The sequence below is a fragment of the Oncorhynchus tshawytscha genome, linkage group LG13, assembly GCF_018296145.1.
Source record: "Oncorhynchus tshawytscha isolate Ot180627B linkage group LG13, Otsh_v2.0, whole genome shotgun sequence".
In the NCBI taxonomy this organism is placed as follows: domain Eukaryota; kingdom Metazoa; phylum Chordata; class Actinopteri; order Salmoniformes; family Salmonidae; genus Oncorhynchus; species Oncorhynchus tshawytscha.
Genome location: NC_056441.1, coordinates 80,589,882 through 80,615,560, shown reverse-complemented (window position 1 = coordinate 80,615,560; position 25,679 = coordinate 80,589,882). Strand labels below are relative to the sequence as shown.

The 25,679-nt window shown below is 40.2% G+C and overlaps 1 protein-coding gene across 8 annotated transcripts in view; it reads right to left on the bottom strand.

Moving 5' to 3' along the window:
* LOC112247029 (arf-GAP with Rho-GAP domain, ANK repeat and PH domain-containing protein 1) overlaps positions 1–25,679 on the bottom strand; it is a 131,014-nt gene that overhangs the window by 64,933 nt on the left and 40,402 nt on the right. For all 8 annotated transcript variants that reach the window (XR_006078710.1, XM_042296409.1, XM_042296408.1 and 5 more), the window contains 10 exons: positions 12,970–13,103; positions 8,654–8,781; positions 8,463–8,563; positions 8,109–8,267; positions 7,918–7,987; positions 7,627–7,747; positions 2,952–3,166; positions 1,124–1,230; positions 329–528; positions 111–196 (listed from right to left, as the gene is read on the bottom strand). Coding sequence is in view for 7 of the 8 variants with exons in the window: in XM_042296409.1 (XP_042152343.1) it covers positions 111–196; positions 329–528; positions 1,124–1,230; positions 2,952–3,166; positions 7,627–7,747; positions 7,918–7,987; positions 8,109–8,267; positions 8,463–8,563; positions 8,654–8,781; positions 12,970–13,103 (1,321 nt within the window). In the remaining variant the exon portion in view is untranslated. The remainder of the gene's footprint in view (positions 1–110; positions 197–328; positions 529–1,123; positions 1,231–2,951; positions 3,167–7,626; positions 7,748–7,917; positions 7,988–8,108; positions 8,268–8,462; positions 8,564–8,653; positions 8,782–12,969; positions 13,104–25,679) is intronic.

The window sequence follows — 25,679 nt, the reverse complement described above, 5'->3', positions numbered from 1 at the left end:
AGGAGTTTGAATGGGAATCAATTGTTGGTCCTCAAAAAGTCCTCACAAGTATAGTAAGACATAGTTGTGTGTGTGTGTGTGTGTGTGTGTGTGTGTGTGTGTGTGTGTACCTGTATAAGCTCCTCTGTCCACACCTTCCTGTCCATCTTCAGACTGCGCACCTTAGAGATGCTGGGGCCCAAACCCCGATGCTCTCCTACAACACACACACAAGCAAAACATACATAATTCTATGACTGCATTCTATGTATAATAGAGAAACCGGTCCAACCAAAGGTCAGTGGATCTGAAAGTTCTACAACTATCTGATGACAGTAAACACACTGACCTGCACAGCGTTTGCAGACCACCACACACAGGTTGATGGCAGCCCACTCAGGTTTGGCGGCACCACAGTCGGCACAGCAACCGTTGCTAGGCTCCGCCCAGATTTGATTAGCCACCTCGCTATTGGACAGAGCTTCTCCAATTGCATCACGCATTGCTTCTACCCACTGCTCCTTATGTTGTTCCGAATCCGCTAGAAAACTACACACACACACACACAGAGTCTTGTACAGCTAACCTTGTGGAGACACATAATTCAGACACATTATTATTATATATTTCTAACCCTAGCTCCTAAACCAAATTCTAGCTCCTAAACCAAATTCTAGCTCCTAAACCAAATTCTAGCTCCTAAACCAAATTCTAGCTCCTAAACCAAATTCTAACTCCTAAACCAAATTTTAACTCCTAAACCAAATTCTAACTCCTAAACCTAATTCTAACTCCTAAACCTAATTCTAACTCCTAAGCCTAATTCTAACTCCTAAACCTAATTCTAACTCCTAAACCAAATTCTAACTCCTAAACCTAATTCTAACTCCTAAACCTAATTCTAACTCCTAAGCCTAATTCTAACTCCTAAACCTAATTCTACCTCCTAAACCTAATTCTAACTCCTAAACCTAATTCTAACTCCTAAACCTAATTCTAACCTTAACCCCAAGTCTCTGAACACTGAGAAATGTCAGACCTCTCACACTCACACAGTAATCCGGTCAAGCTGAACACTCCCTCTCTCACCTTGCTGTTGGTGTTTCTGAATGTGCGTGTGCGTGTGTGGTGTATGGGTGTAAACCTGAAGATGCGGTAGGGTGTGGTCAAATCAAAACTGCGGCGGTCAGTGACTTTCACGTTTCCTACATTCATGTCGATAGACGTTATACCGATGCCAAGGCGGTAGTCCTGGAAACAGAACACACACGTCACACAGCTGACATCACTCACTACAGCAACCATGATCAGAGCTGGGTTCAAATATATGCATATTTAAGTATTTGTTTTTTAGTGCGTCTTTACACAGGCAGCCTTGCTAAAATGTAAATAATAAAGACATGTATTTTTTATTTTCAACTGTTTTTGCTTTGTCAGTATAGGGTATGGTGTGTAGATTGATGAGGGGAAAAAACGATTTAATCCATTTTAGAGTAAGGCTGTAACGTGACAAAATGTGGAAAAAGTCAAGGGGTCAGAATACTTTGCGAATTACACTGTATATACAAAATAATATATATGGGGGATTGGAAAGGATGCAGACAATTACATTGATGGAAACTACAATCTGCAATATTAAAGCTGATCTACCCCCTAAAACAATTGGTTTGAAATCTTCCTAGAAGTGACACAGGGTTGACGGAGAGACACTTGAATTTTGGCACTTTACTTTAAGCCTTTATTGAATTCTCCATTTGGTCTGTATTAAAGGGCACTTTATGTAACATTTTAAAATACTATTATTATTATTATTATAATATACACACAAGTTCTACTTCAAAATAAAACGGACACAAAAAGACACACATTTTGTGGAACGAACCAAATAGCCAAATCTAACTTCAAAATACTTATTTCCAAATACATTGGGTGTTTCTCAAAATACATACTACCCTGCTCCGAGCACACACACTGGAGCACGGGAGGGTCGGAGTATGGCTCCAAATCAAAAAATCAAAGTATGCGAAACAGAGCACGGGGGGCACTTCTCGAATGCATACTCAGTTTGTACATACTTTGAAGCATGCATCGATGCCAGCTTCAACGGAAAGTATGCAAAGAAATATGACACAACCTCGTAAAAAATAACGCTAAATGTATTGGCGGACATTATTTGAATTAAAGCGAGAGAAATGTTGCCTATTCACATCTCATATGTTGCCTGATTACAATATTTTATCTTGATAAGTTAATAAATAAATGCTTTGTTAATTTTGGCATGTTTAACTGCCTACGTACCGTAGATCACAAGACCCATAATAAGTCAATAGGGCAAACTGGCTGGCTACTAGTACTGTTAGCTAGCCAGATAGAATTGGTAGCTAGCTACCCACGAAGAATTGACATCAATACAGTAGGGGGAGGAGCAGCGTGAGGTAATACAGTAGGGGAGGAGCAGCGGAGGTAATACAGTAGGGGAGGAGCAGCGTGAGGTAATACAGTAGGGGAGGAGCAGCGGAGGTAATACAGTAGGGGGAGGAGCAGCGTGAGGTAATACAGTAGGGGGAGGAGCAGCGTGAGGTAATACAGTAGGGGGAGGAGCAGCGTGAGGTAATACAGTAGGGGGAGGAGCAGCGGGAGGTAATACAGTAGGGGAGGAGCAGCGGGAGGTAATGCAGTAGGGGGAGGAGCAGCGGGAGGTAATGCAATAGGAGGAGGAGCAGCGTGAGGTAATACAGTAGGGGGAGTGCGAGTGGTTCTCAAATGTAATGTTTTATGCATTCTTCACACTCTCGTCCTCACAACAACGTACTCAAGAGAATGTGGTTGGAGAATGCACTCAAAGCATGAGCGTGTGGAGCACGGTAGTATTGGTATTGAGAAACACCCATTGTTTCAAATAGCCCTAGGACCAAACAGACTAAGGTTCAAATGCATGGAGTATGTACATATTTGTCTTTGAAAACACACACCTCCATGTTCTTGTAGAGGAAGACCTTGTCTCCGGAGACGACAGTGTAGAGTTTGGAGCGCAGGCCCCTCAGCTCCAGGTAGCCCTGCTGTTCAGGGGTCAGGGGTGAACCAGGGGTCAGAAAGGAGGGCGGGACCAATGAGGTCATCTCCCTGCTGCCTGCCTGGTGCCCCCTAGTGAAGTTCTGCAGCACTGCCACCCACTCATTCCTCTCAGCTACACACACACACACACACACACACACACACACACACGAAGAGTGATTTAGCATGCAGCAGCGTGATATGAACAGCTTGATGCTGATGTCTGCATTATGGGCAGATGAGTTGCTGTTTCTACAGTTCTCATTTTCATTCCGATGGGGCTGATTCAGGACAGGTGGGTTTCAGGTTTGCCGTTTCGTGTTAAGAAAAAAACAATAACTGTGTGTGTCTTTGCACCTTTTGGCTGACACAGTCTCTCTCAGCAGCAGCTGCAGACACTAGCAGTGCCACGATTACAATATTGGCTGGGCCAGAGACATTTGTGGCCATGATGAAAGTATTTTTTCTGATTTAAATGGTTCAAATTTCCATAAGAATAGGCTGGAGGGCCCTGGGGACAACGATGATCCCAGAGACAGCGAATCAGAAGAAGCCATGTTCTAATGGCATCTATTAACGCCCACACAGCCTAACAAAATACACCCACCTTGGGGGCCCTTGTAAAATACACCCACCCACCTTGGGGGCCCTTGTAAACTACCCAAAATACACCCACCCACCTTGGTGGACCTTGTAAACTACCCAAAATACACCCATCCACCTTGAGGGCCATTGTAAAATACACCCACCCACCTTGGCGGCCCTTGTAAACTACCCAAAATACACCCACCCACCTTGGGGGCCATTGTAAAATACACCCACCCACCTTGGCGGCCCTTGTAAACTACCCAAAGTACACCCACCCACCTTGGCGGCCCTTGTAAACTACCCAAAGTACACCCACCCACCTTGGCGGCCCTTGTAAACTACCCAAAGTACACCCACCCACCTTGGCGGCCCTTGTAAACTACCCAAAGTACACCCACCCACCTTGGCGGCCCTTGTAAACTACCCAAAGTACACCCACCCACCTTGGCGGCCCTTGTAAACTACCCAAAGTACACCCACCCACCTTGGCGGCCCTTGTAAACTACCCAAAGTACACCCACCCACCTTGGCGGCCCTTGTAAACTACCCAAAGTACACCCACCCACCTTGGGGGCCCTTGTAAACTACCCAAAGTACACCCACCCACCTTGGGGGCCCTTGTAAACTACCCAAAGTACACCCACCCACCTTGGGGGCCCTTGTAAACTACCCAAAGTACACCCACCCACCTTGGGGGCCCTTGTAAACTACCCAAAGTACACCCACCCACCTTGGCGGCCCTTGTAAACTACCCAAAGTACACCCACCCACCTTGGGGCCCTTGTAAACTACCCAAAGTACACCCACCCACCTTGGCGGCCCTTGTAAACTACCCAAAGTACACCCACCCACCTTGGCGGCCCTTGTAAACTACCCAAAGTACACCCACCCACCTTGGGGGCCCTTGTAAACTACCCAAAGTACACCCACCCACCTTGGGGCCCTTGTAAACTACCCAAAGTACACCCACCCACCTTGGGGCCCTTGTAAACTACCCAAAGTACACCCACCCACCTTGGCGGCCCTTGTAAACTACCCAAAGTACACCCACCCACCTTGGCGGCCCTTGTAAACTACCCAAAGTACACCCACCCACCTTGGCGGCCCTTGTAAACTACCCAAAGTACACCCACCCACCTTGGCGGCCCTTGTAAACTACCCAAAGTACACCCACCCACCTTGGCGGCCCTTGTAAACTACCCAAAGTACACCCACCCACCTTGGCGGCCCTTGTAAACTACCCAAAGTACACCCACCCACCTTGGCGGCCCTTGTAAACTACCCAAAGTACACCCACCCACCTTGGCGGCCCTTGTAAACTACCCAAAGTACACCCACCCACCTTGGCGGCCCTTGTAAACTACCCAAAGTACACCCACCCACCTTGGCGGCCCTTGTAAACTACCCAAAGTACACCCATAACGGATACAAATGTTTTACTAATCAAACATGCATTCAAAACACGGGGCTTTTAAGAGATTATTCTAGTTAATCATTTAGTGTTTAATTAGTCAAGGCTCATTTTGTTATTTCATTTCAGAATAAAATGCTTGGCTGTATTTAAAGGTGTGAATGACTCGTATGCTGTGTAATTAGCCTACATGAATTATTGATTATATTGAAGTTAAGACCGATGAAACAGGACCCGCTCTCACAGCTTGATAGTCTATAGTAGCCTTATATAATCTATGACGGCTCCTCTTTCAGCCAAATATGTATTTGCCTGTCATAGCCTGAGGGACACTGAATAATAACATCTGCATAGTAAATAGTAACTTACTTATTACTACTATTATTCTTATTACTCATTGTTAATTATATTATTGTTGTTGTTTATCATTCCAAAATGTAGTGGAACGGTTAGGAGGGTGATGGTAATGGTAGAAGTAATGATGGTGGTAGTTGTAATGATGGTGGTAGTTGTAATGATGGTGGTAGTTGTAATGATGGTGGTAGTTGTAATGATGGTGGTAGTTGTAATGATGGCAGTGGTAATGATGATGGCAGTGGTAATGATGATGGTAGTGGTAATGATGGCAGTGGTAATGATGATGGTAGTAGTAATGATGATGGTAGTGGTAATGATGATGGCAGTTGTAATGATGATGGTAGCAGTAGTAATGATGATGGTAGTTGTAATGATGATGGTAGTAGTAATGATGATGGTAGTGGTAATGATGATGGTAGCAGTAGTAATGATGATGGTAGCAGTAATGATGATGGTAGCAAGCAGTAATGATGATGGTAGCAAGCAGTAATGATGATGGTAGTGGTAATGATGATGGTAGTGGTAATGATGATGGTAGTTGTAATGATTATGGTAGCAGTAGTAATGATGATGGTAGCAGTAATGATGATGGTAGCAGTAATGATGATGGCAGTAGTAATGATGATGGCAGTAGTAATGATGATGGTAGTGGTAATGATGATGGCAGTTGTAGTACTGATGTAATGGTGAGGATGACAGTTATAAGTTAGTTATAGTTTCATTTTCCATGTTTAGCTTTTTATATTTATTATATTTCTACTGTTGACTGTTACCATTTTATTGTTATTTTTGTATTTAATTTTGTATTATTATTTATTACCATTTTATGTTATTTGTAATTTTATTACAATGTATATTGTATACATTGTTGCTTTGGCAATATTGACAATGTTTTTCATGCCAATAAAGCAGCATGAATTTGACTATATGTAATACACTTGATTTAGGTTACATTATTGCATGCTAAATGTTTCTGATCAGTGATAGATGAGTAAACTAATAAATGACACATACCACCTCCACTTATTGGCCCAGACAGAAATAAATTAACCAAATATACAGACGGGAGATTTGGTGAAACAAAATCACATTTAGGTTTGGAGTTGCCCAGGCTACTACGAGAGTGAAGCTACATAACACGCTAGCAAACTGTTCTGATCAGCTAATCTATCACAGACACGGATCAATTTGTTTACTGTGAAATAGCATTGTATCTGGTCAGACACCATTTTTTTCCAGAAGTGTACTAAGGGTTGGTAACAGGCTGATTCGTCGGCTATTTGAGCCAGTAAAGGGAGATGTACTATTCTTAAGTAGGGGAATGACTTTAGCTTCCCTCCAGGCCCGAGGGTACATACTTTCTAGTAGGCTTAAATTGAAGATGTAGCAAATAGGAGTGGCAATATCGTCTGCTAGTTCAAGCTACTACGAGAGTGATGAGCAAAATCCACTTGTTAAGCTACATAACATGCTAGCAAACTGTTCTTATCAGCTAATCTATGAGAAAACTAGAAGAAATATGATCATTAGCCCCTACCTTAATTAACTTAGTTAACATTTCCCCCAGCCTAATTGTTACCAAATATCCAAAAGGAGAATCAGTGAAAACCAATTGACATTGATTGATTTATCAAGATGAGTCCCCCACACTCGAATCATCTAAACGGTGCTGATGTGATCATCTAGTTGACCATTTCTTTCATTATTATTGATAGGACTTTGGGTGTTTCAGTAAGCAACAATATGATACATGGCTTCAATTGCATTAGCCTACTTTATTCCAATAATTTGGTCATAACGAAGGTAAGTTTTCCTCTGTCCTCACTTCTCTAAGACCAGGACTGTTTCCTCGTCTCCTCACTCAGCTGCGACCCTACTCCGCCAGTCGCATTGTTCTCCATACTAGTTTAAATCAATCTACTGTTTTCTAGAAATCGGGGTTCGGGGCTCATTTACATTTCTGTGATTTGGGACCGGGCTGTAATTTTCAGGCCTGATGAGAACTAGCTGTTTCTCATCTCTCTGTTACACAACCACCACATGGCTCTATAAAGAAACACACACAGTGTAATACTTATTATCTGACTAATATTAGAAGAGAAGAGCACACTGAGGGACCTAAAGCCCTTTGTATTCAACCATGGATCAAACCATGTTGCTGTGTTTACTTGTGGTCAAGGATTCTGGGCTGACAACCAGAGAAGAGCAACAAAGGATGTACACACACACGGACTCACAGTCGCTCTCGGCTTTGAAGAGAAAGGTTCGGTTGGCTGTGACCACCTCAAACTTCTGCTCCCCCACGTTGGTCACCCCCATAATGGCAGCCGTTGGTATGATCCTCTTAGAGTATACCTCCTGCAACACAACACACCATGACTCATAGGACCGCTCTCTCTCACACACACACACACACACACACACACACACACACACAACTGAGAAACACTAATCCACTCTAACATCCTGACCTAGTTAATGTATAGACTAACAGGAATGTGTACACGGCCAACTGATGGCTACCGCACCTTGTCGTTGTCAAAGTATCTCAGGTAGTCAACATCCAGCTTCACCCATCTCCTCTGGTAGTACAGAGACCTGCACACACATGCACACAGTTAGGGGTCATATACTGGATGTGTGTGTGTGTGTGTGTGTGTGTGTGTGTGTGTGTGTGTGTGTGTGTGTGTGTGTGTGTGTGTGTGTGTGTGTTATGTACCCCTGCGTTGGGTTCTTATCCAGCCAGCCAATCTTTAGAACAGGGCAGGGTTCAGGGGAGGGGCCATCTCTAGGGGGCGGGGCAAGGACCCTGCCTCTGACCGGCAGGTAGACACTACCCTGGAGCGTACTCAGACCATAGTCCTGCCATGAGCTCCGACTGAGAGAAAGTGAGAAAGCAGGAGAGTGAGAGAGTAAGATTGAGAAAGGGATAATAAGAGAGAAAGCAGGAGAGAGAGAGAAAGCAGGAGAGAGAGAGAAAGCAGGAGAGAGAGAGAGCAAAAGAAAGAGTTATTCCCTCTCTCGCTACAGGAACAAAGATGTCACCAGAGGTCAGGGGTCAGGGGAGACTCACTGGCTGCTGATTGGCTCATTGTCATCATCCAATAGTTCATCGTCGCTGCAGAGAGAGTTGTACCGTCCCTTCCCCCACCCCGGCACAGGCAGGAACACATCCTATTGGACAACACAGCAGTCACTGACACACAGAAACACAATAACATTACAGCACTCTAGTACATACTCACAGTACACACACACTCTTACTCTGTCTGCCATGTTTACAGACTGGAGCTTGGAGTAGATTTGGTCTGGATCTTCTGCCAGGTTCACAGCCTGGGGCTTGGGGAAGACTTGGTCTGGATCTTCATAGTTATCTGAACTGTCACCTGACCCTGAGAGAGACACCGAGACAGAGAGACAAAGAAACAGACACGGAGACAGAGAGAGACAGACATGGAGACAGAGAGACAGAAAGACACCGAGACAGAGACAAAGAAACAGACTCGGAGATAGACCAAGACAGAGAGAGACAGACAGAGAAACAAACACAGAGACAGAGAGACACCGAGACAGAGAGACAAAGAAACAGACACGGAGACAGAGAAAGGGAGATAGAAAAGAGAAGAAGATGTGAGAGTTCAGAGATCACTTCTGAGCTACAGCCACAGCTCCTGAGACAGTACAGGACAGGTTCGGCAGCATCAGAAGGCTCTGTTGGAAAAAAGAGAATCAACAGCATCTGCTGTCTAACAACAAGACAACAGTTACTGTATATCAGTCTCTCTCTGTCCACACCTTGCCATCATTCCACTAGTAGACAAAGTCAGAAACAACATGTAACTTTATCAAGTTATTTTTTATATTAGATGGGTCAAATTACAGTTAAAACAGGGAGAGAGAGAGAGAGACATACCAACATCAGCTGATCACCTTAAGAATGACATGACCAGAGAAAAACATGGAGGAGATTACAGGGTTAGGGGTGGAGGAGATTATAGGGTTAGGGGTGGAGAAGATTACAGGGTTAGGGGTGGAGGAGATTACAGGTTTAGGGGTGGAGGAGATTACAGGTTTAGGGGTGGAGGAGATTACAGGGTTAGGGGTGGAGGAGATTATAGGGTTAGGGGTGGAGGAGGTTTAGGGGTGGAGGTTTAGGGTTAGGAGGAGATTATAGGTTTAGGGGTGGAGGAGATTACAGGGTTAGGGGTGGAGGAGATTACAGGTTTAGGGGTGGAGGAGATTATAGGGTTAGGGGTGGAGGAGATTACAGGTTTAGGGGTGGAGGAGATTACAGGGTTAGGGGTGGAGGAGATTACAGGGTTAGGGGTGGAGGCGTTTGTAGATTGTAGAGTTAGGGGTGAAGAGGTGGAGGAGTTTGTAGGGTTAGGGGTGGAGGAGATTGTAGATTGTAGGGTCAGGGGTGAAGAGGTGGAGGAGTTTGTAGATTGCAGGGTTAGGGATGAAGAGGTGGAGGAGTTTGTAGATTGTAGGGTTAGGGGTGAAGGAGTTTGTAGATTGTAGGGTTAGGGGTGAAGAGGTTTGAGTTGAGTTTGGGGTGAGAGTTTGTAGGGTTAGGGGGGTGAAGAGGTGGAGTTTGTAGATTTTAGGGTTAGGGGTGGAGGAGTTTGTAGATTGTAGGGTTAGGAGTGAAGGAGTTTGTAGATTGTAGAGTTAGGGGTGAAGAGGTGGAGGAGTTGGTAGATTGTAGGGTTAGGGGTGGAGGAGTTTGTAGATTGTAGGGTTAGGGGTGGAGGAGTTTGTAGATTGTAGGGTTAGGGGTGGAGGAGTTTGTAGATTGTAGGGTTAGGGGTGAAGAGGTGGAGGAGGGTTGGGGTGGAGATTGTAGGGTTAGGGGTGGAGGAGTTTGTAGATTGTAGGGTTAGGGGTGGAGGAGTTTGTAGATTGTAGGGTTAGGGGTGGAGGAGTTTGGTAGATTGTAGAGTTAGGGATGGGGTGGAGGAGTTTGTAGATTGTAGGGTTAGGGGTGGAGGAGTTTGTAGATTGTAGGGTTAGGGGTGGAGGAGTTTGATGAGGGTTAGGGGTGGAGGGTTTGTAGGGGGGTGGGGTGGAGGAGTTTGTAGATTGTAGGGTTAGGGGTGGAGGAGTTTGTAGATTGTAGGGTTAGGGGTGGAGGAGCTTGGATGAGTTTGAGGGTTGTAGGGTTAGGGTGGAGGAGTTTGTAGATTGTAGGGTTAGGGGTGGAGGAGTTTGGGGTGAGAGTTTGTAGGGTTAGGGGTGGAGGAGTTTGTAGATTGTAGGGTTAGGGGTGGAGGAGTTTGTAGATTGCAGGGTTAGGGGTGGAGGAGTTTGTAGATTGTAGGGTTAGGGGTGGAGGAGTTTGTAGATTGTAGGGTTAGGGGTGGAGGAGTTTGTAGATTGTAGGGTTAGGGGTGGAGGAGTTTGTAGATTGTAGGGTAGGGTTAAGGGTTTGAAGCTGTGGATGAGTTTGTAGGGTTAGGGGTGGAGGAGTTTGATTTTAGGGTTAGGGGTGGAGGAGATTTGTAGGTTAGAGTTAGGGGTGAAGAGGGAGGAGTTTGTAGATTGTAGGGTTAGGGGTGAAGAGGTGGAGGAGTTTGTAGGGTTAGGGATGAAGAGGAGAGTTTGTAGATTGTAGGGTAGGGGTGAAGAGGTGGAGGAGTTTGTAGATTGTAGGGTTAGGGGTGGAGGAGTTTGTAGATTGTAGGGTTAGGGTGAAGGAGTTTGTGGATGAGTTAGGGGGTTGGGGAGGAGTTTGTAGATTGTAGGGTTAGGGGTGGAGGAGATTTTAGGGTTAGGGGTGGAGGAATTTGTAGATTGTAGAGTTAGGGGTGAAGAGGTGGAGGAGTTTGTAGGGTTAGGGTGGAGGAGTTTGTAGATTGTAGGGTTAGGGGTGAAGAGGTGGAGGAGTTTGGTAGATTGTAGGGTTAGGGATGAAGAGGTGGAGGAGTTTGTAGATTGTAGGAGTTTGTAGATTGGTTAGGGGTGAAGGAGTTTGTAGATTGTAGGGTTAGGGGTGGAGGAGTTTGTAGATTGTAGGGTTAGGGGTGAAGGAGTTTGTAGATTTAGTAGAGTTAGGGGTGAAGGGTGGAGGAGTTTGTAGATTGTAGGGTTAGGGGTGGAGGAGTTTGTAGATTTTAGGGTTAGGGGTGGAGGAATTTGTAGATTGTAGAGTTAGGGGTGAAGAGGTGGAGGAGTTTGTAGATTGTAGGGTTAGGAGTGAAGGAGTTTGTAGATTGTAGAGTTAGGGGTGAAGAGGTGGAGGAGTTGGTAGATTGTAGGGTTAGGGGTGGAGGAGTTTGTAGATTGTAAAGTTAGGGGTGAAGAGGTGGAGGAGTTTGTAGATTGTAGGGTTAGGGGTGGAGGAGTTTGTAGATTTTAGGGTTAGGGGTGGAGGAGTTTGTAGATTTAGGGTTAGGGGTGGAGGAGTTTGTAGATTGTAGGGTTAGGGGTGGAGGGTTTGGGGTGGATTTGTAGATTGTAGTTAGGGGTGAAGAGGTGGAGGAAGAGGGGTGAGGAATTTGTAGATTGTAGGGTCAGGGGTGAAGAGGTGGAGGAGTTTGTAGATTGCAGGGTTAGGGATGAAGAGGTGGAGGAGTTTGTAGATTGTAAGGTTAGGGGTGAAGGAGTTTGTAGATTGTAGGGTTAGGGGTGGAGGAGTTTGTAGATTGTAGGGTTAGGGGTGAAGGAGTTTGTAGATTGTAGAGTTAGGGGTGAAGAGGTGGAGGAGTTTGTAGATTGTAGGGTTAGGGGTGGAGGAGTTTGTAGATTTTAGGGTTAGGGGTGGAGGAATTTGTAGATTGTAGAGTTAGGGGTGAAGAGGTGGAGGAGTTTGTAGATTGTAGGGTTAGGGGTGGAGGAGTTTGTAGATTGTAGGGTTAGGGGTGGAGGAGTTTGTAGATTGTAGGGTTAGGGGTGAAGTTGTTTGTAGATTGTTGGGTTAGGGGTGAAGGAGTTTGTAGATTGTAGAGTTAGGGGTGAAGAGGTGGAGGAGTTTGTAGATTGTAGGGTTAGGGGTGGAGGAGTTTGTAGATTGTAGGGTTAGGGGTGAAGGAGTTTGTAGATTGTAGGGTTAGGGGTGGAGGAGTTTGTAGATTGTAGGGTTAGGGGTGGAGGAGTTTGTAGATTGTAGGGTTAGGGGTGGAGGAGTTTGTAGATTGTAGAGTTAGGGGTGAAGAGGTAGAGGAATTTGTAGATTGTAGGGTTAGGGGTGGAGGAGTTTGTAGATTGTAAAGTTAGGGGTGAAGAGGTGGAGGAGTTTGTAGATTGTAGAGTTAGGGGTGGAGGAGTTTGTAGATTGTAGGGTTAGGGGTGGAGGAGTTTGTAGATTGTAGGGTTAGGGGTGGAGGAGTTTGTAGATTGTAGGGTTAGGGGTGAAGGAGTTTGTAGATTGTAGGGTTAAGGGTGAAGCTGTGGATGAGTTTGTAGGGTTAGGGGTGAAGCTGTGGATGAGTTTGTAGGGTTAGCGGTGAAGCTGTGGAGGAGTTTGTAGTTTGTAGAGCTAGGGAGTTACGAAGGAAGAGGTGGGCTAAGTCAGGGAGAGGTAAGGTTAGGGAGTTAGGGGTGGGGGTTAAGGATGGATGGGAGGGGTTTAGTATGCTCACTGATTTCAGGCCGTGGCTGGGGGATCCTTCTCATGGGCAGAGCAGGCTGCGTGTCGACTGGTGTATTGGGTACCTTGGTCCGAGGCGGGGGTGGTGGAGTTCGGTCCGTGTGCGGCTCATCGACGGGAGCATCACTGGAGAGAGGGATGACAGAGGAAGGGAGGGGGGTCCATTGTTACCATTGTCACCAAGGGCTGGTTGAAGACAGGAAACAGTCGTGAGACTATCCATCCTCTAATCCTCTCCAGTCTCTCCTCTTCTGCGCTCTCCTCTCCAGTATCTCACTCAGATTGACATTCATCCATGAGAGAAAGGAATGCTGAAGTCCTGTAATAATCCATCTCTTCAGCCAACCTAACCTTAACTCTACACACAACCCAGTTGTCCCAGTGGTCAGGTATTCTGTCACTGTGTAGAAATGTCATTCTAGTTTGCTCTGTTTTTTTGTTAATTCTTTCCAATGTGTCAAGTAATTATCTTTTTGTTTTATCATGATTTGTTTGGGTCTAATTGTGTTGCTGTCCTGGGGCCTGTTTACGTTTGTAAACTGAGTTCCAGGACCAGCTCGCTTAGAGGACTATTCTCCAGGTTCATCTCTCTGTAGGTGACGGCTTTGTTTAATTACCTTGTGACAACCCTCACACTCCCCCAAATTATTCTCTCTGTCTCTCTCTTGCCTGGCTACCCAAACTCCTTTCTCACGCCAACTGCTAGGCTAGGCCCATGGACGTTTCTTCTCAACAATGAGTCTGGATCAGAGGACCTCCCTGACGATTTCTAAAATGGAAATCCATTCTACACCATCTGATTGGTCCCAGAAACCGATGTGTTGGGTCAGACTGAGTTTGTAGCGAACGACACAGAAGCGGAAGAATTCAGTTGGAGTTGTCAGGGAAGTCCAGCTCCACCCATGTCACATATAACCCACTGAAACCACCTCTCACTCCACACAGAAATAACAGCACCCCAGAGCACAATGGGACATGAATACGTCTACAAATCTATCACCAGTCTTAACATAAGACTGATGATGTCAAATCATCTCAGCAACAGCTACACTGGCCTGGATAGTATTCTGTAATAACTGACCATGGTCCCCTTTTCTCTTCCTGCTGCCCACTCCCCTCAGTTACACAGAGTTAGTACAAGACGCAGTGCTTGACTTGGCCTGAAATGGGTGTCGGTACTGTTGATATTTAGGTTCAGGAGCCCCACAATACTGTTGAGTTAATATACTATAAGAGGAACAGGAGCTCTACAATACTGTTGAGTTAATATTCTATAAGAGGAACAGGGACTACACAATACTGTTGAGTTGATATTCTATAAGAGGAACAGGGACTAAACAATATTGTTGAGTTAATCTTCTATTAGAGGAACAGGAGCCCCACAACACTGTTGAGTTAATATTCTATAAGAGGAACAGGGACTACACAATACTGTTGAGTTAATCTTCTATTAGAGGAACAGTAGCCCTATAATACTGTTTAGTTAATATTCTATAAGAGGAACAGGAGCGCCATAATACTGTTGAGTTAATATTCTATGAGAGGAACAGGGACTACACAATACTGTTGAGTTTATATAATATAAGAGGAACAGGAGCTCTATAATACTGTTTAGTTAATATTCTATTAGAGGAACAGGAGCCCCACAATACTGTTGAGTTAATATTCTATGAGAGGAACAGGGACTACACAATACTGTTGAGTTAATATACTATAAGAGGAACAGGAGCTCTATAATACTGTTTAGTTAATATTCTATAAGAGGAACAGTAGCCCTATAATACTGTTTAGTTAATATTCTATAAGAGAAACAGGAGCTCTATAATACTGTTGAGTTAATATTCTATAAGAGGAACAGGAGCCCCACAATACTGTTGAGTTAATATTCTATAGGAGGAACAGGGACTACACAATATTGTTGAGTTGATATTCTATAAGAGGAACAGGGACTATACAATACTGTTGAGTTAATATTCTATAAGAGGAACAGGGACTACACAATATTGTTGAGTTAATATTCTATAAGAGGAACAGGGACTACACAATACTGTTGAGTTAATATTCTATAAGAGGAACAGGAGCTCTATAATACTGTTGAGTTAATATTCTATAGGAGGAACAAGGACTACACAATATTGTTGAGTTGATATTCTATAAGAGGAACAGGGACTATACAATACTGTTGAGTTAATATTCTATAAGAGGAACAGGAGCTCTATAATACTGTTGAGTTAATATTCTATAAGAGGAACAGGAGCCACACAATACTGTTGAGTTAATATACTGTAAGAGGACCAGGAGCTCTATAATACTGTTTAGTTAATATTCTATAAGAGGAACAGGGACTACACAATACTGCTGAGTTAATATTCTATAAGAGGAACAGGAGCCCTATAATACTGTTGAGTTAATTTTCTATAAGAGGAACAGGAGCGCTATAATACTGTTGAGTTAATATTCTATAAGAGGAACAGGGACTACACAATATTGTTGAGTTAATATTCTATAAGAGGAACAGGAGCTCTACAATACTGTTGAGTTAATATTCTGTAAGAGGAACAGGGACTACACAATATTGTTGAGTTGATATTCTATAAGAGGAACAGGGACTAAACAATATTGTTGAGTTAATATTCTATAAGAGGAACAGGAGCTCTACAATACTGTTGAGTTAATATTCTATAAGAGGAACAGGAGCCCCACAACACTGTTGAGTTAATATTCTGTAAGAGGAACAGGGACTACACAATACTGTTGGGTTGATATTCTATAAGAGGAACAGGGACTACACAATATTGTTGAGTTAATATTCTATAAGAGGAACAGGAGCCCTATAATACTGTTGAGTTAATTTTCTATAAGAGGAACAGGAGCGCTATAATACTGTTGAGTTAATATTCTATAAGAGGAACAGGGACTACACAATATTGTTGAGTTAATATTCTATAAGAGGAACAGGAGCTCTACAATACTGTTGAGTTAATATTCTGTAAGAGGAACAGGGACTACACAATATTGTTGAGTTGATATTCTATAAGAGGAACAGGGACTAAACAATATTGTTGAGTTAATATTCTATAAGAGGAACAGGAGCTATACAATACTGTTGAGTTAATATTCTATAAGAGGAACAGGAGCCCTAACACTGTTGAGTTAATATTCTGTAAGAGGAACAGGGACTACACAATACTGTTGAGTTGATATTCTATAAGAGGAACAGGGACTACACAATATTGTTGAGTTGATATTCTATAAGAGGAACAAGGACTACACAATATTGTTGAGTTGATATTCTATAAGAGGAACAGGGACTACACAATATTGTTGAGTTGATATTCTATAAGAGGAACAAGGACTATACAATATTGTTGAGTTGATATTCTATAAGAGGAACAAGGACTACACAATATTGTTGAGTTGATATTCTATAAGAGGAACAGGGACTATACAATATTGTTGAGTTAATATTCTATAAGAGGAACAGGGACTACACAATACTGTTGAGTTAATATTCTATAAGAGGAACAAGGACTACACAATATTGTTGAGTTGATATTCTATAAGAGGAACAGGGACTATACAATATTGTTGAGTTGATATTCTATAAGAGGAACAGGGACTACACAATATTGTTGAGTTGATATTCTATAAGAGGAACAGGGACTATACAATATTGTTGAGTTGATATTCTATAAGAGGAACAGGGACTATACAATATTGTTGAGTTAATATTCTATAAGAGGAACAGGGACTACACAATACTGTTGAGTTAATATACTATAAGAGGAACAGGAGCTCTATAATACTGTTGAGTTAATATTCTATAAGAGGAACAGGAGCCACACAACACTGTTGAGTTAATATTCTATAAGAGGAGCAGGAGTCCCACAATACTGTTGAGTTAATATTCTATAAGAGGAACAGGGACTACACAATATTGTTGAGTTAATATTCTATAAGAGGAACAGGGACTACACAATATTGTTGAGTTGATATTCTATAAGAGGAACAGGGACTACACAATACTGTTGAGTTAATATTCTATAAGAGGAACAGGAGCTCTATAATACTGTTGAGTTAATATTCTATGAGAGGAACAGGGACTACACAATACTGCTGAGTTAATATTCTATAAGAGGAACAGGAGCTCTATAATACTGTTGAGTTAATATTCTATAAGAGGAACAGGGACTACACAATACTGTTGAGTTAATATACTATAAGAGGAACAGGAGCTCTATAATACTGTTGAGTTAATATTCTATAAGAGGAACAGGAGCTCTATAATACTGTTGAGTTAATATACTATAAGAGGAACAGGAGCTCTATAATACTGTTGAGTTAATATTCTATAAGAGGAACAGGAGCTCTATAATACTGTTGAGTTAATATTCTATAAGAGGAACAGGAGCTCTATAATACTGTTGAGTTAATATACTATAAGAGGAACAGGAGCTCTATAATACTGTTGAGTTAATATTCTATAAGAGGAACAGGAGCCACACAACACTGTTGAGTTAATATTCTATAAGAGGAGCAGGAGTCCCACAATACTGTTGAGTTAATATTCTATAAGAGGAACAGGGACTACACAATATTGTTGAGTTAATATTCTATAAGAGGAACAGGGACTACACAATATTGTTGAGTTGATATTCTATAAGAGGAACAGGGACTACACAATACTGTTGAGTTAATATTCTATAAGAGGAACAGGGACTACACAATACTGCTGAGTTAATATTCTATAAGAGGAACAGGAGCTATAATACTGTTGAGTTGATATTCTATAAGAGGAACAGGGACTACACAATACTGTTGAGTTAATATTCTATAAGAGGAACAGGAGCTCTATAATACTGTTGAGTTAATATTCTATGAGAGGAACAGGGACTACACAATACTGCTGAGTTAATATACTATAAGAGGAACAGGAGCTCTATAATACTGTTGAGTTAATATTCTATAAGAGGAACAGGAGCCACACAACACTGTTGAGTTAATATACTGTAAGAGGAACAGGAGCGCTAAAATACTGTTGAGTTAATATTCTATAAGAGGAACAGGGACTACACAATACTGCTGAGTTAATATACTATAAGAGGAACAGGAGCTCTATAATACTGTAGAGTTAATATTCTATAAGAGGAACAGGGACTACACAATACTGTTGAGTTAATATACTATAAGAGGAACAGGAGCTCTATAATACTGTAGAGTTAATATTCTATAAGAGGAACAGGGACTACACAATATTGTTGAGTTAATATTCTATTAGAGGAACAGGGACTACACAATACTGCTGAGTTAATATTCTATAAGAGGAACAGGAGCGCTATAATACTGTTGAGTTAATATTCTATAAGAGGAACAGGAGCTCTATAATACTGTTGAGTTAATATTCTATGAGAGGAACAGGGACTACACAATACTGCTGAGTTAATATACTATAAGAGGAACAGGAGCTCTATAATACTGTTGAGTTAATATTCTATAAGAGGAACAGGGACTACACAATACTGTTGAGTTAATATACTATAAGAGGAACAGGAGCTCTATAATACTGTTGAGTTAATATTCTATAAGAGGAACAGGAGCTCTATAATACTGTTGAGTTAATATACTATAAGAGGAACAGGAGCTCTATAATACTGTTGAGTTAATATTCTATAAGAGTTGAGTTAATATTCTATAAGAGGAACAGGAGCTCTATAATACTGTTGAGTTAATATACTATAAGAGGAACAGGAGCTCTATAATACTGTTGAGTTAATATTCTATAAGAGGAACAGGAGCCACACAACACTGTTGAGTTAATATTCTATAAGAGGAGCAGGAGTCCCACAATACTGTTGAGTTAATATTCTATAAGAGGAACAGGGACTACACAATATTGTTGAGTTAATATTCTATAAGAGGAACAGGGACTACACAATATTGTTGAGTTGATATTCTATAAGAGGAACAGGGACTACACAATACTGCTGAGTTAATATTCTATAAGAGGAACAGGAGCGCTATAATACTGTTGAGTTGATATTCTATAAGAGGAACAGGGACTACACAATACTGTTGAGTTAATATTCTATAAGAGGAACAGGAGCTCTATAATACTGTTGAGTTAATATTCTATGAGAGGAACAGGGACTACACAATACTGCTGAGTTAATATACTATAAGAGGAACAGGAGCTCTATAATACTGTTGAGTTAATATTCTATAAGAGGAACAGGAGCCACACAACACTGTTGAGTTAATATACTGTAAGAGGAACAGGAGCGCCAAAATACTGTTGAGTTAATATTCTATAAGAGGAACAGGGACTACACAATACTGTTGAGTTAATATTCCATAAGAGGAACAGGGACTACACAATACTGTTGAGTTAATATACTATAAGAGGAACAGGAGCTCTACAATACTGTTGAGTTAATATACTATAAGAGGAACAGGAGTGCTATAATACTGTTGAGTTAATATTCTATAGGAGGAACAGGGACTACACAATACTGTTGAGTTAATATTCTATAAGAGGAACAGGGACTACACAATACTGTTGAGTTAATATACTATAAGAGGAACAGGAGCTCTATAATACTGTAGAGTTAATATTCTATAAGAGGAACAGGGACTACACAATATTGTTGAGTTAATATTCTATTAGAGGAACAGGGACTACACAATACTGCTGAGTTAATATTCTATAAGAGGAACAGGAGCGCTATAATACTGTTGAGTTAATATTCTATAAGAGGAACAGGAGCTCTATAATACTGTTGAGTTAATATTCTATGAGAGGAACAGGGACTACACAATACTGCTGAGTTAATATACTATAAGAGGAACAGGAGCTCTATAATACTGTTGAGTTAATATTCTATAAGAGGAACAGGGACTACACAATACTGTTGAGTTAATATACTATAAGAGGAACAGGAGCTCTATAATACTGTTGAGTTAATATTCTATAAGAGGAACAGGAGCTCTATAATACTGTTGAGTTAATATACTATAAGAGGAACAGGAGCTATAATACTGTTGAGTTAATATTCTATAAGAGGAACAGGAGCTCTATAATACTGTTGAGTTAATATTCTATAAGAGGAACAGGAGCTCTATAATACTGTTGAGTTAATATTCTATAAGAGGAACAGGAGCTCTATAATACTGTTGAGTTAATATTCTATAAGAGGAACAGGAGCCACACAACACTGTTGAGTTAATATTCTATAAGAGGAGCAGGAGTCCCACAATACTGTTGAGTTAATATTCTATAAGAGGAACAGGGACTACACAATATTGTTGAGTTAATATTCTATAAGAGGAACAGGGACTACACAATATTGTTGAGTTGATATTCTATAAGAGGAACAGGGACTACACAATACTGTTGAGTTAATATTCTATAAGAGGAACAGGGACTACACAATACTGTTGAGTTAATATTCTATAAGAGGAACAGGAGCTCTATAATACTGTTGAGTTAATATTCTATAAGAGGAACAGGGACTACACAATACTGTTGAGTTAATATTCTATAAGAGGAACAGGGACTACACAATATTGTTGAGTTAATATTCTATAAGAGGAACAGGGACTATACAATACTGTTGAGTTAATATTCTATAAGAGGAACAGGGACTACACAATACTGTTGAGTTAATATTCTATAAGAGGAACAGGGACTACACAATACTGTTGAGTTAATATTCTATAAGAGGAACAGGAGCTCTATAATACTGTTGAGTTAATATTCTATAAGAGGAACAGGAGCCACACAATACTGTTGAGTTAATATACTATAAGAGGAACAGGAGCTCTATAATACTGTTTAGTTAATATTCTATAAGAGGAACAGGGACTACACAATACTGTTGAGTTAATATTCTATAAGAGGAACAGGAGCCCTATAATACTGTTGAGTTAATTTTCTATAAGAGGAACAGGAGCGCTATAATACTGTTGAGTTAATATTCTATAAGAGGAACAGGGACTACACAATATTGTTGAGTTAATATTCTATAAGAGGAACAGGAGCTCTACAATACTGTTGAGTTAATATTCTGTAAGAGGAACAGGGACTACACAATATTGTTGAGTTAATATTCTATAAGAGGAACAGGGACTACACAATATTGTTGAGTTAATATTCTATAAGAGGAACAGGAGCTCTACAATACTGTTGAGTTAATATTCTGTAAGAGGAACAGGAGCCCCACAATACTGTTGAGTTAATATTCTATAAGAGGAACAGGGACTACACAATACTGTTGAGTTATATTCTATAAGAGGAACAGGGACTACACAATATTGTTGAGTTAATATTCTATAAGAGGAACAGGAGCTATAATACTGTTGAGTTAATATTCTATAAGAGGAACAGGGACTACACAATACTGTTGAGTTGATATTCTATAAGAGGAACAGGGACTAAACAATACTGTTGAGTTAATATTCTATAAGAGGAACAGGAGCTCTACAATACTGTTGAGTTAATATTCTATAAGAGGAACAGGAGCCTACACAATACTGTTGAGTTAATATTCTATAAGAGGAACAGGGACTACACAATATTGTTGAGTTAATATTCTATAAGAGGAACAGGACTACACAATATTGTTGAGTTGATATTCTATAAGAGGAACAGGGACTACACAATATTGTTGAGTTGATATTCTATAAGAGGAACAAGGACTACACAATATTGTTGAGTTGATATTCTATAAGAGGAACAAGGACTACACAATATTGTTGAGTTGATATTCTATAAGAGGAACAGGAACAATATTGTTGAGTTAATATTCTATAAGAGGAACAGGGACTATACAATATTGTTGAGTTGATATTCTATAAGAGGAACAGGGACTATACAATATTGTTGAGTTAATATTCTATAAGAGGAACAAGGACTACACAATATTGTTGAGTTGATATTCTATAAGAGGAACAGGGACTATACAATATTGTTGAGTTAATATTCTATAAGAGGAACAGGGACTACACAATACTGTTGAGTTAATATTCTATAAGAGGAACAGGACTGTTGAGTTGATATTCTATAAGAGGAACAGGGACTATACAATATTGTTGAGTTGATATTCTATAAGAGGAACAGGGACTACACAATATTGTTGAGTTGATATTCTATAAGAGGAACAGGGACTATACAATATTGTTGAGTTGATATTCTATAAGAGGAACAGGGACTATACAATATTGTTGAGTTAATATTCTATAAGAGGAACAGGGACTACACAATACTGTTGAGTTAATATACTATAAGAGGAACAGGAGCTCTATAATACTGTTGAGTTAATATTCTATAAGAGGAACAGGAGCCACACAACACTGTTGAGTTAATATTCTATAAGAGGAGCAGGAGTCCCACAATACTGTTGAGTTAATATTCTATAAGAGGTAACAGGGACTACACAATACTGTTGAGTTAATATTCTATAAGAGGAACAGGGACTACACAATATTGTTGAGTTGATATTCTATAAGAGGAACAGGGACTACACAATACTGTTGAGTTAATATTCTATAAGAGGAACAGGGACTATACAATACTGTTGAGTTAATATTCTATAAGAGGAACAGGAGCGCTATAATACTGTTGAGTTGATATTCTATAAGAGGAACAGGGACTACACAATACTGTTGAGTTAATATTCTATAAGAGGAACAGGAGCTCTATAATACTGTTGAGTTAATATTCTATAAGAGGAACAGGGACTACACAATACTGCTGAGTTAATATACTATAAGAGGAACAGGTTGAGTTAATATTCTATAAGAGGAACAGGGACTACACAATACTGTTGAGTTAATATACTATAAGAGGAACAGGAGCTCTATAATACTGTTGAGTTAATATTCTATAAGAGGAACAGGAGCTCTATAATACTGTTGAGTTAATATTCTATAAGAGGAACAGGAGCTCTATAATACTGTTGAGTTAATATTCTATAAGAGGAACAGGAGCCTACACAATACTGTTGAGTTAATATTCTATAAGAGGAACAGGAGCTCTATAATACTGTTTAGTTAATATTCTATAAGAGGAACAGGGACTACACAATACTGTTGAGTTAATATTCTATAAGAGGAACAGGAGCTCCTATAATACTGTTGAGTTAATATTTCTATAAGAGGAACAGGAGCTTATAATACTGTTGAGTTAATATTCTATAAGAGGAACAGGAGCTCTACAATACTGTTGAGTTAATATTCTATAAGAGGAACAGGGACTACACAATACTGTTGAGTTGATATTCTATAAGAGGAACAGGGACTACACAATACTGTTGAGTTGATATTCTATAAGAGGAACAGGGACTACACAATACTGTTGAGTTAATATTCTATAAGAGGAACAGGGACTACACAATACTGTTGAGTTAATATTCTATAAGAGGAACAGGAGCCCTATAATACTGTTGAGTTAATTTTCTATAAGAGGAACAGGAGCGCTATAATACTGTTGAGTTAATATTCTATAAGAGGAACAGGGACTACACAATATTGTTGAGTTAATATTCTATAAGAGGAACAGGAGCCACACAACACTGTTGAGTTAATATTCTATAAGAGGAGCAGGAGTCCCACAATACTGTTGAGTTGATATTCTATAAGAGGAACAGGGACTAAACAATATTGTTGAGTTAATATTCTATAAGAGGAACAGGAGCTCTACAATACTGTTGAGTTAATATTCTATAAGAGGAACAGGAGCCCCACAACACTGTTGAGTTAATATTCTGTAAGAGGAACAGGGACTACACAATACTGTTGAGTTGATATTCTATAAGAGGAACAGGGACTACACAATATTGTTGAGTTGATATTCTATAAGAGGAACAAGGACTACACAATATTGTTGAGTTGATATTCTATAAGAGGAACAGGGACTACACAATATTGTTGAGTTGATATTCTATAAGAGGAACAAGGACTATACAATATTGTTGAGTTGATATTCTATAAGAGGAACAAGGACTACACAATATTGTTGAGTTGATATTCTATAAGAGGAACAGGGACTACAATATTGTTGAGTTAATATTCTATAAGAGGAACAGGGACTATACAATATTGTTGAGTTGATATTCTATAAGAGGAACAGGACTATACAATATTGTTGAGTTGATATTCTATAAGAGGAACAATACTACACAATATTGTTGAGTTGATATTCTATAAGAGGAACAGGGACTATACAATATTGTTGAGTTAATATTCTATAAGAGGAACAGGGACTATACAATATTGTTGAGTTGATATTCTATAAGAGGAACAGGACTATACAATATTGTTGAGTTAAGGAACAGGACTATACAATATTGTTGAGTTAATATTCTATAAGAGGAACAGGGACTACACAATACTGTTGAGTTAATATTCTATAAGAGGAACAAGGACTACACAATATTGTTGAGTTGATATTCTATAAGAGGAACAGGGACTATACAATATTGTTGAGTTGATATTCTATAAGAGGAACAGGGACTACACAATATTGTTGAGTTGATATTCTATAAGAGGAACAGGGACTATACAATATTGTTGAGTTGATATTCTATAAGAGGAACAGGGACTATACAATATTGTTGAGTTAATATTCTATAAGAGGAACAGGGACTACACAATACTGTTGAGTTAATATACTATAAGAGGAACAGGAGCTCTATAATACTGTTGAGTTAATATTCTATAAGAGGAACAGGAGCCACACAACACTGTTGAGTTAATATTCTATAAGAGGAGCAGGAGTCCCACAATACTGTTGAGTTAATATTCTATAAGAGGTACAGGGACTACACAATACTGTTGAGTTAATATTCTATAAGAGGAACAAGGACTACACAATATTGTTGAGTTGATATTCTATAAGAGGAACTATACAATATTGTTGAGTTGATATTCTATAAGAGGAACAGGGACTATACAATATTGTTGAGTTAATATTCTATAAGAGGAACAGGAGCTATAATACTGTTGAGTTGATATTCTATAAGAGGAACAGGGACTATACAATACTGTTGAGTTAATATTCTATAAGAGGAACAGGAGCTCTATAATACTGTTGAGTTAATATTCTATGAGAGGAACAGGGACTACACAATACTGCTGAGTTAATATACTATAAGAGGAACAGGAGCTCTATAATACTGTTGAGTTAATATTCTATAAGAGGAACAGGGACTACACAATACTGTTGAGTTAATATACTATAAGAGGAACAGGAGCTCTATAATACTGTTGAGTTAATATTCTATAAGAGGAACAGGAGCTCTATAATACTGTTGAGTTAATATACTATAAGAGGAACAGGAGCTCTATAATACTGTTGAGTTAATATTCTATAAGAGGAACAGGAGCTCTATAATACTGTTGAGTTAATATTCTATAAGAGGAACAGGAGCTCTATAATACTGTTGAGTTAATATTCTATAAGAGGAACAGGAGCCACACAATACTGTTGAGTTAATATACTATAAGAGGACCAGGAGCTCTATAATACTGTTTAGTTAATATTCTATAAGAGGAACAGGGACTACACAATACTGTTGAGTTAATATTCTATAAGAGGAACAGGAGCCCTATAATACTGTTGAGTTAATTTTCTATAAGAGGAACAGGAGCGCTATAATACTGTTGAGTTAATATTCTATAAGAGGAACAGGAGCTCTACAATACTGT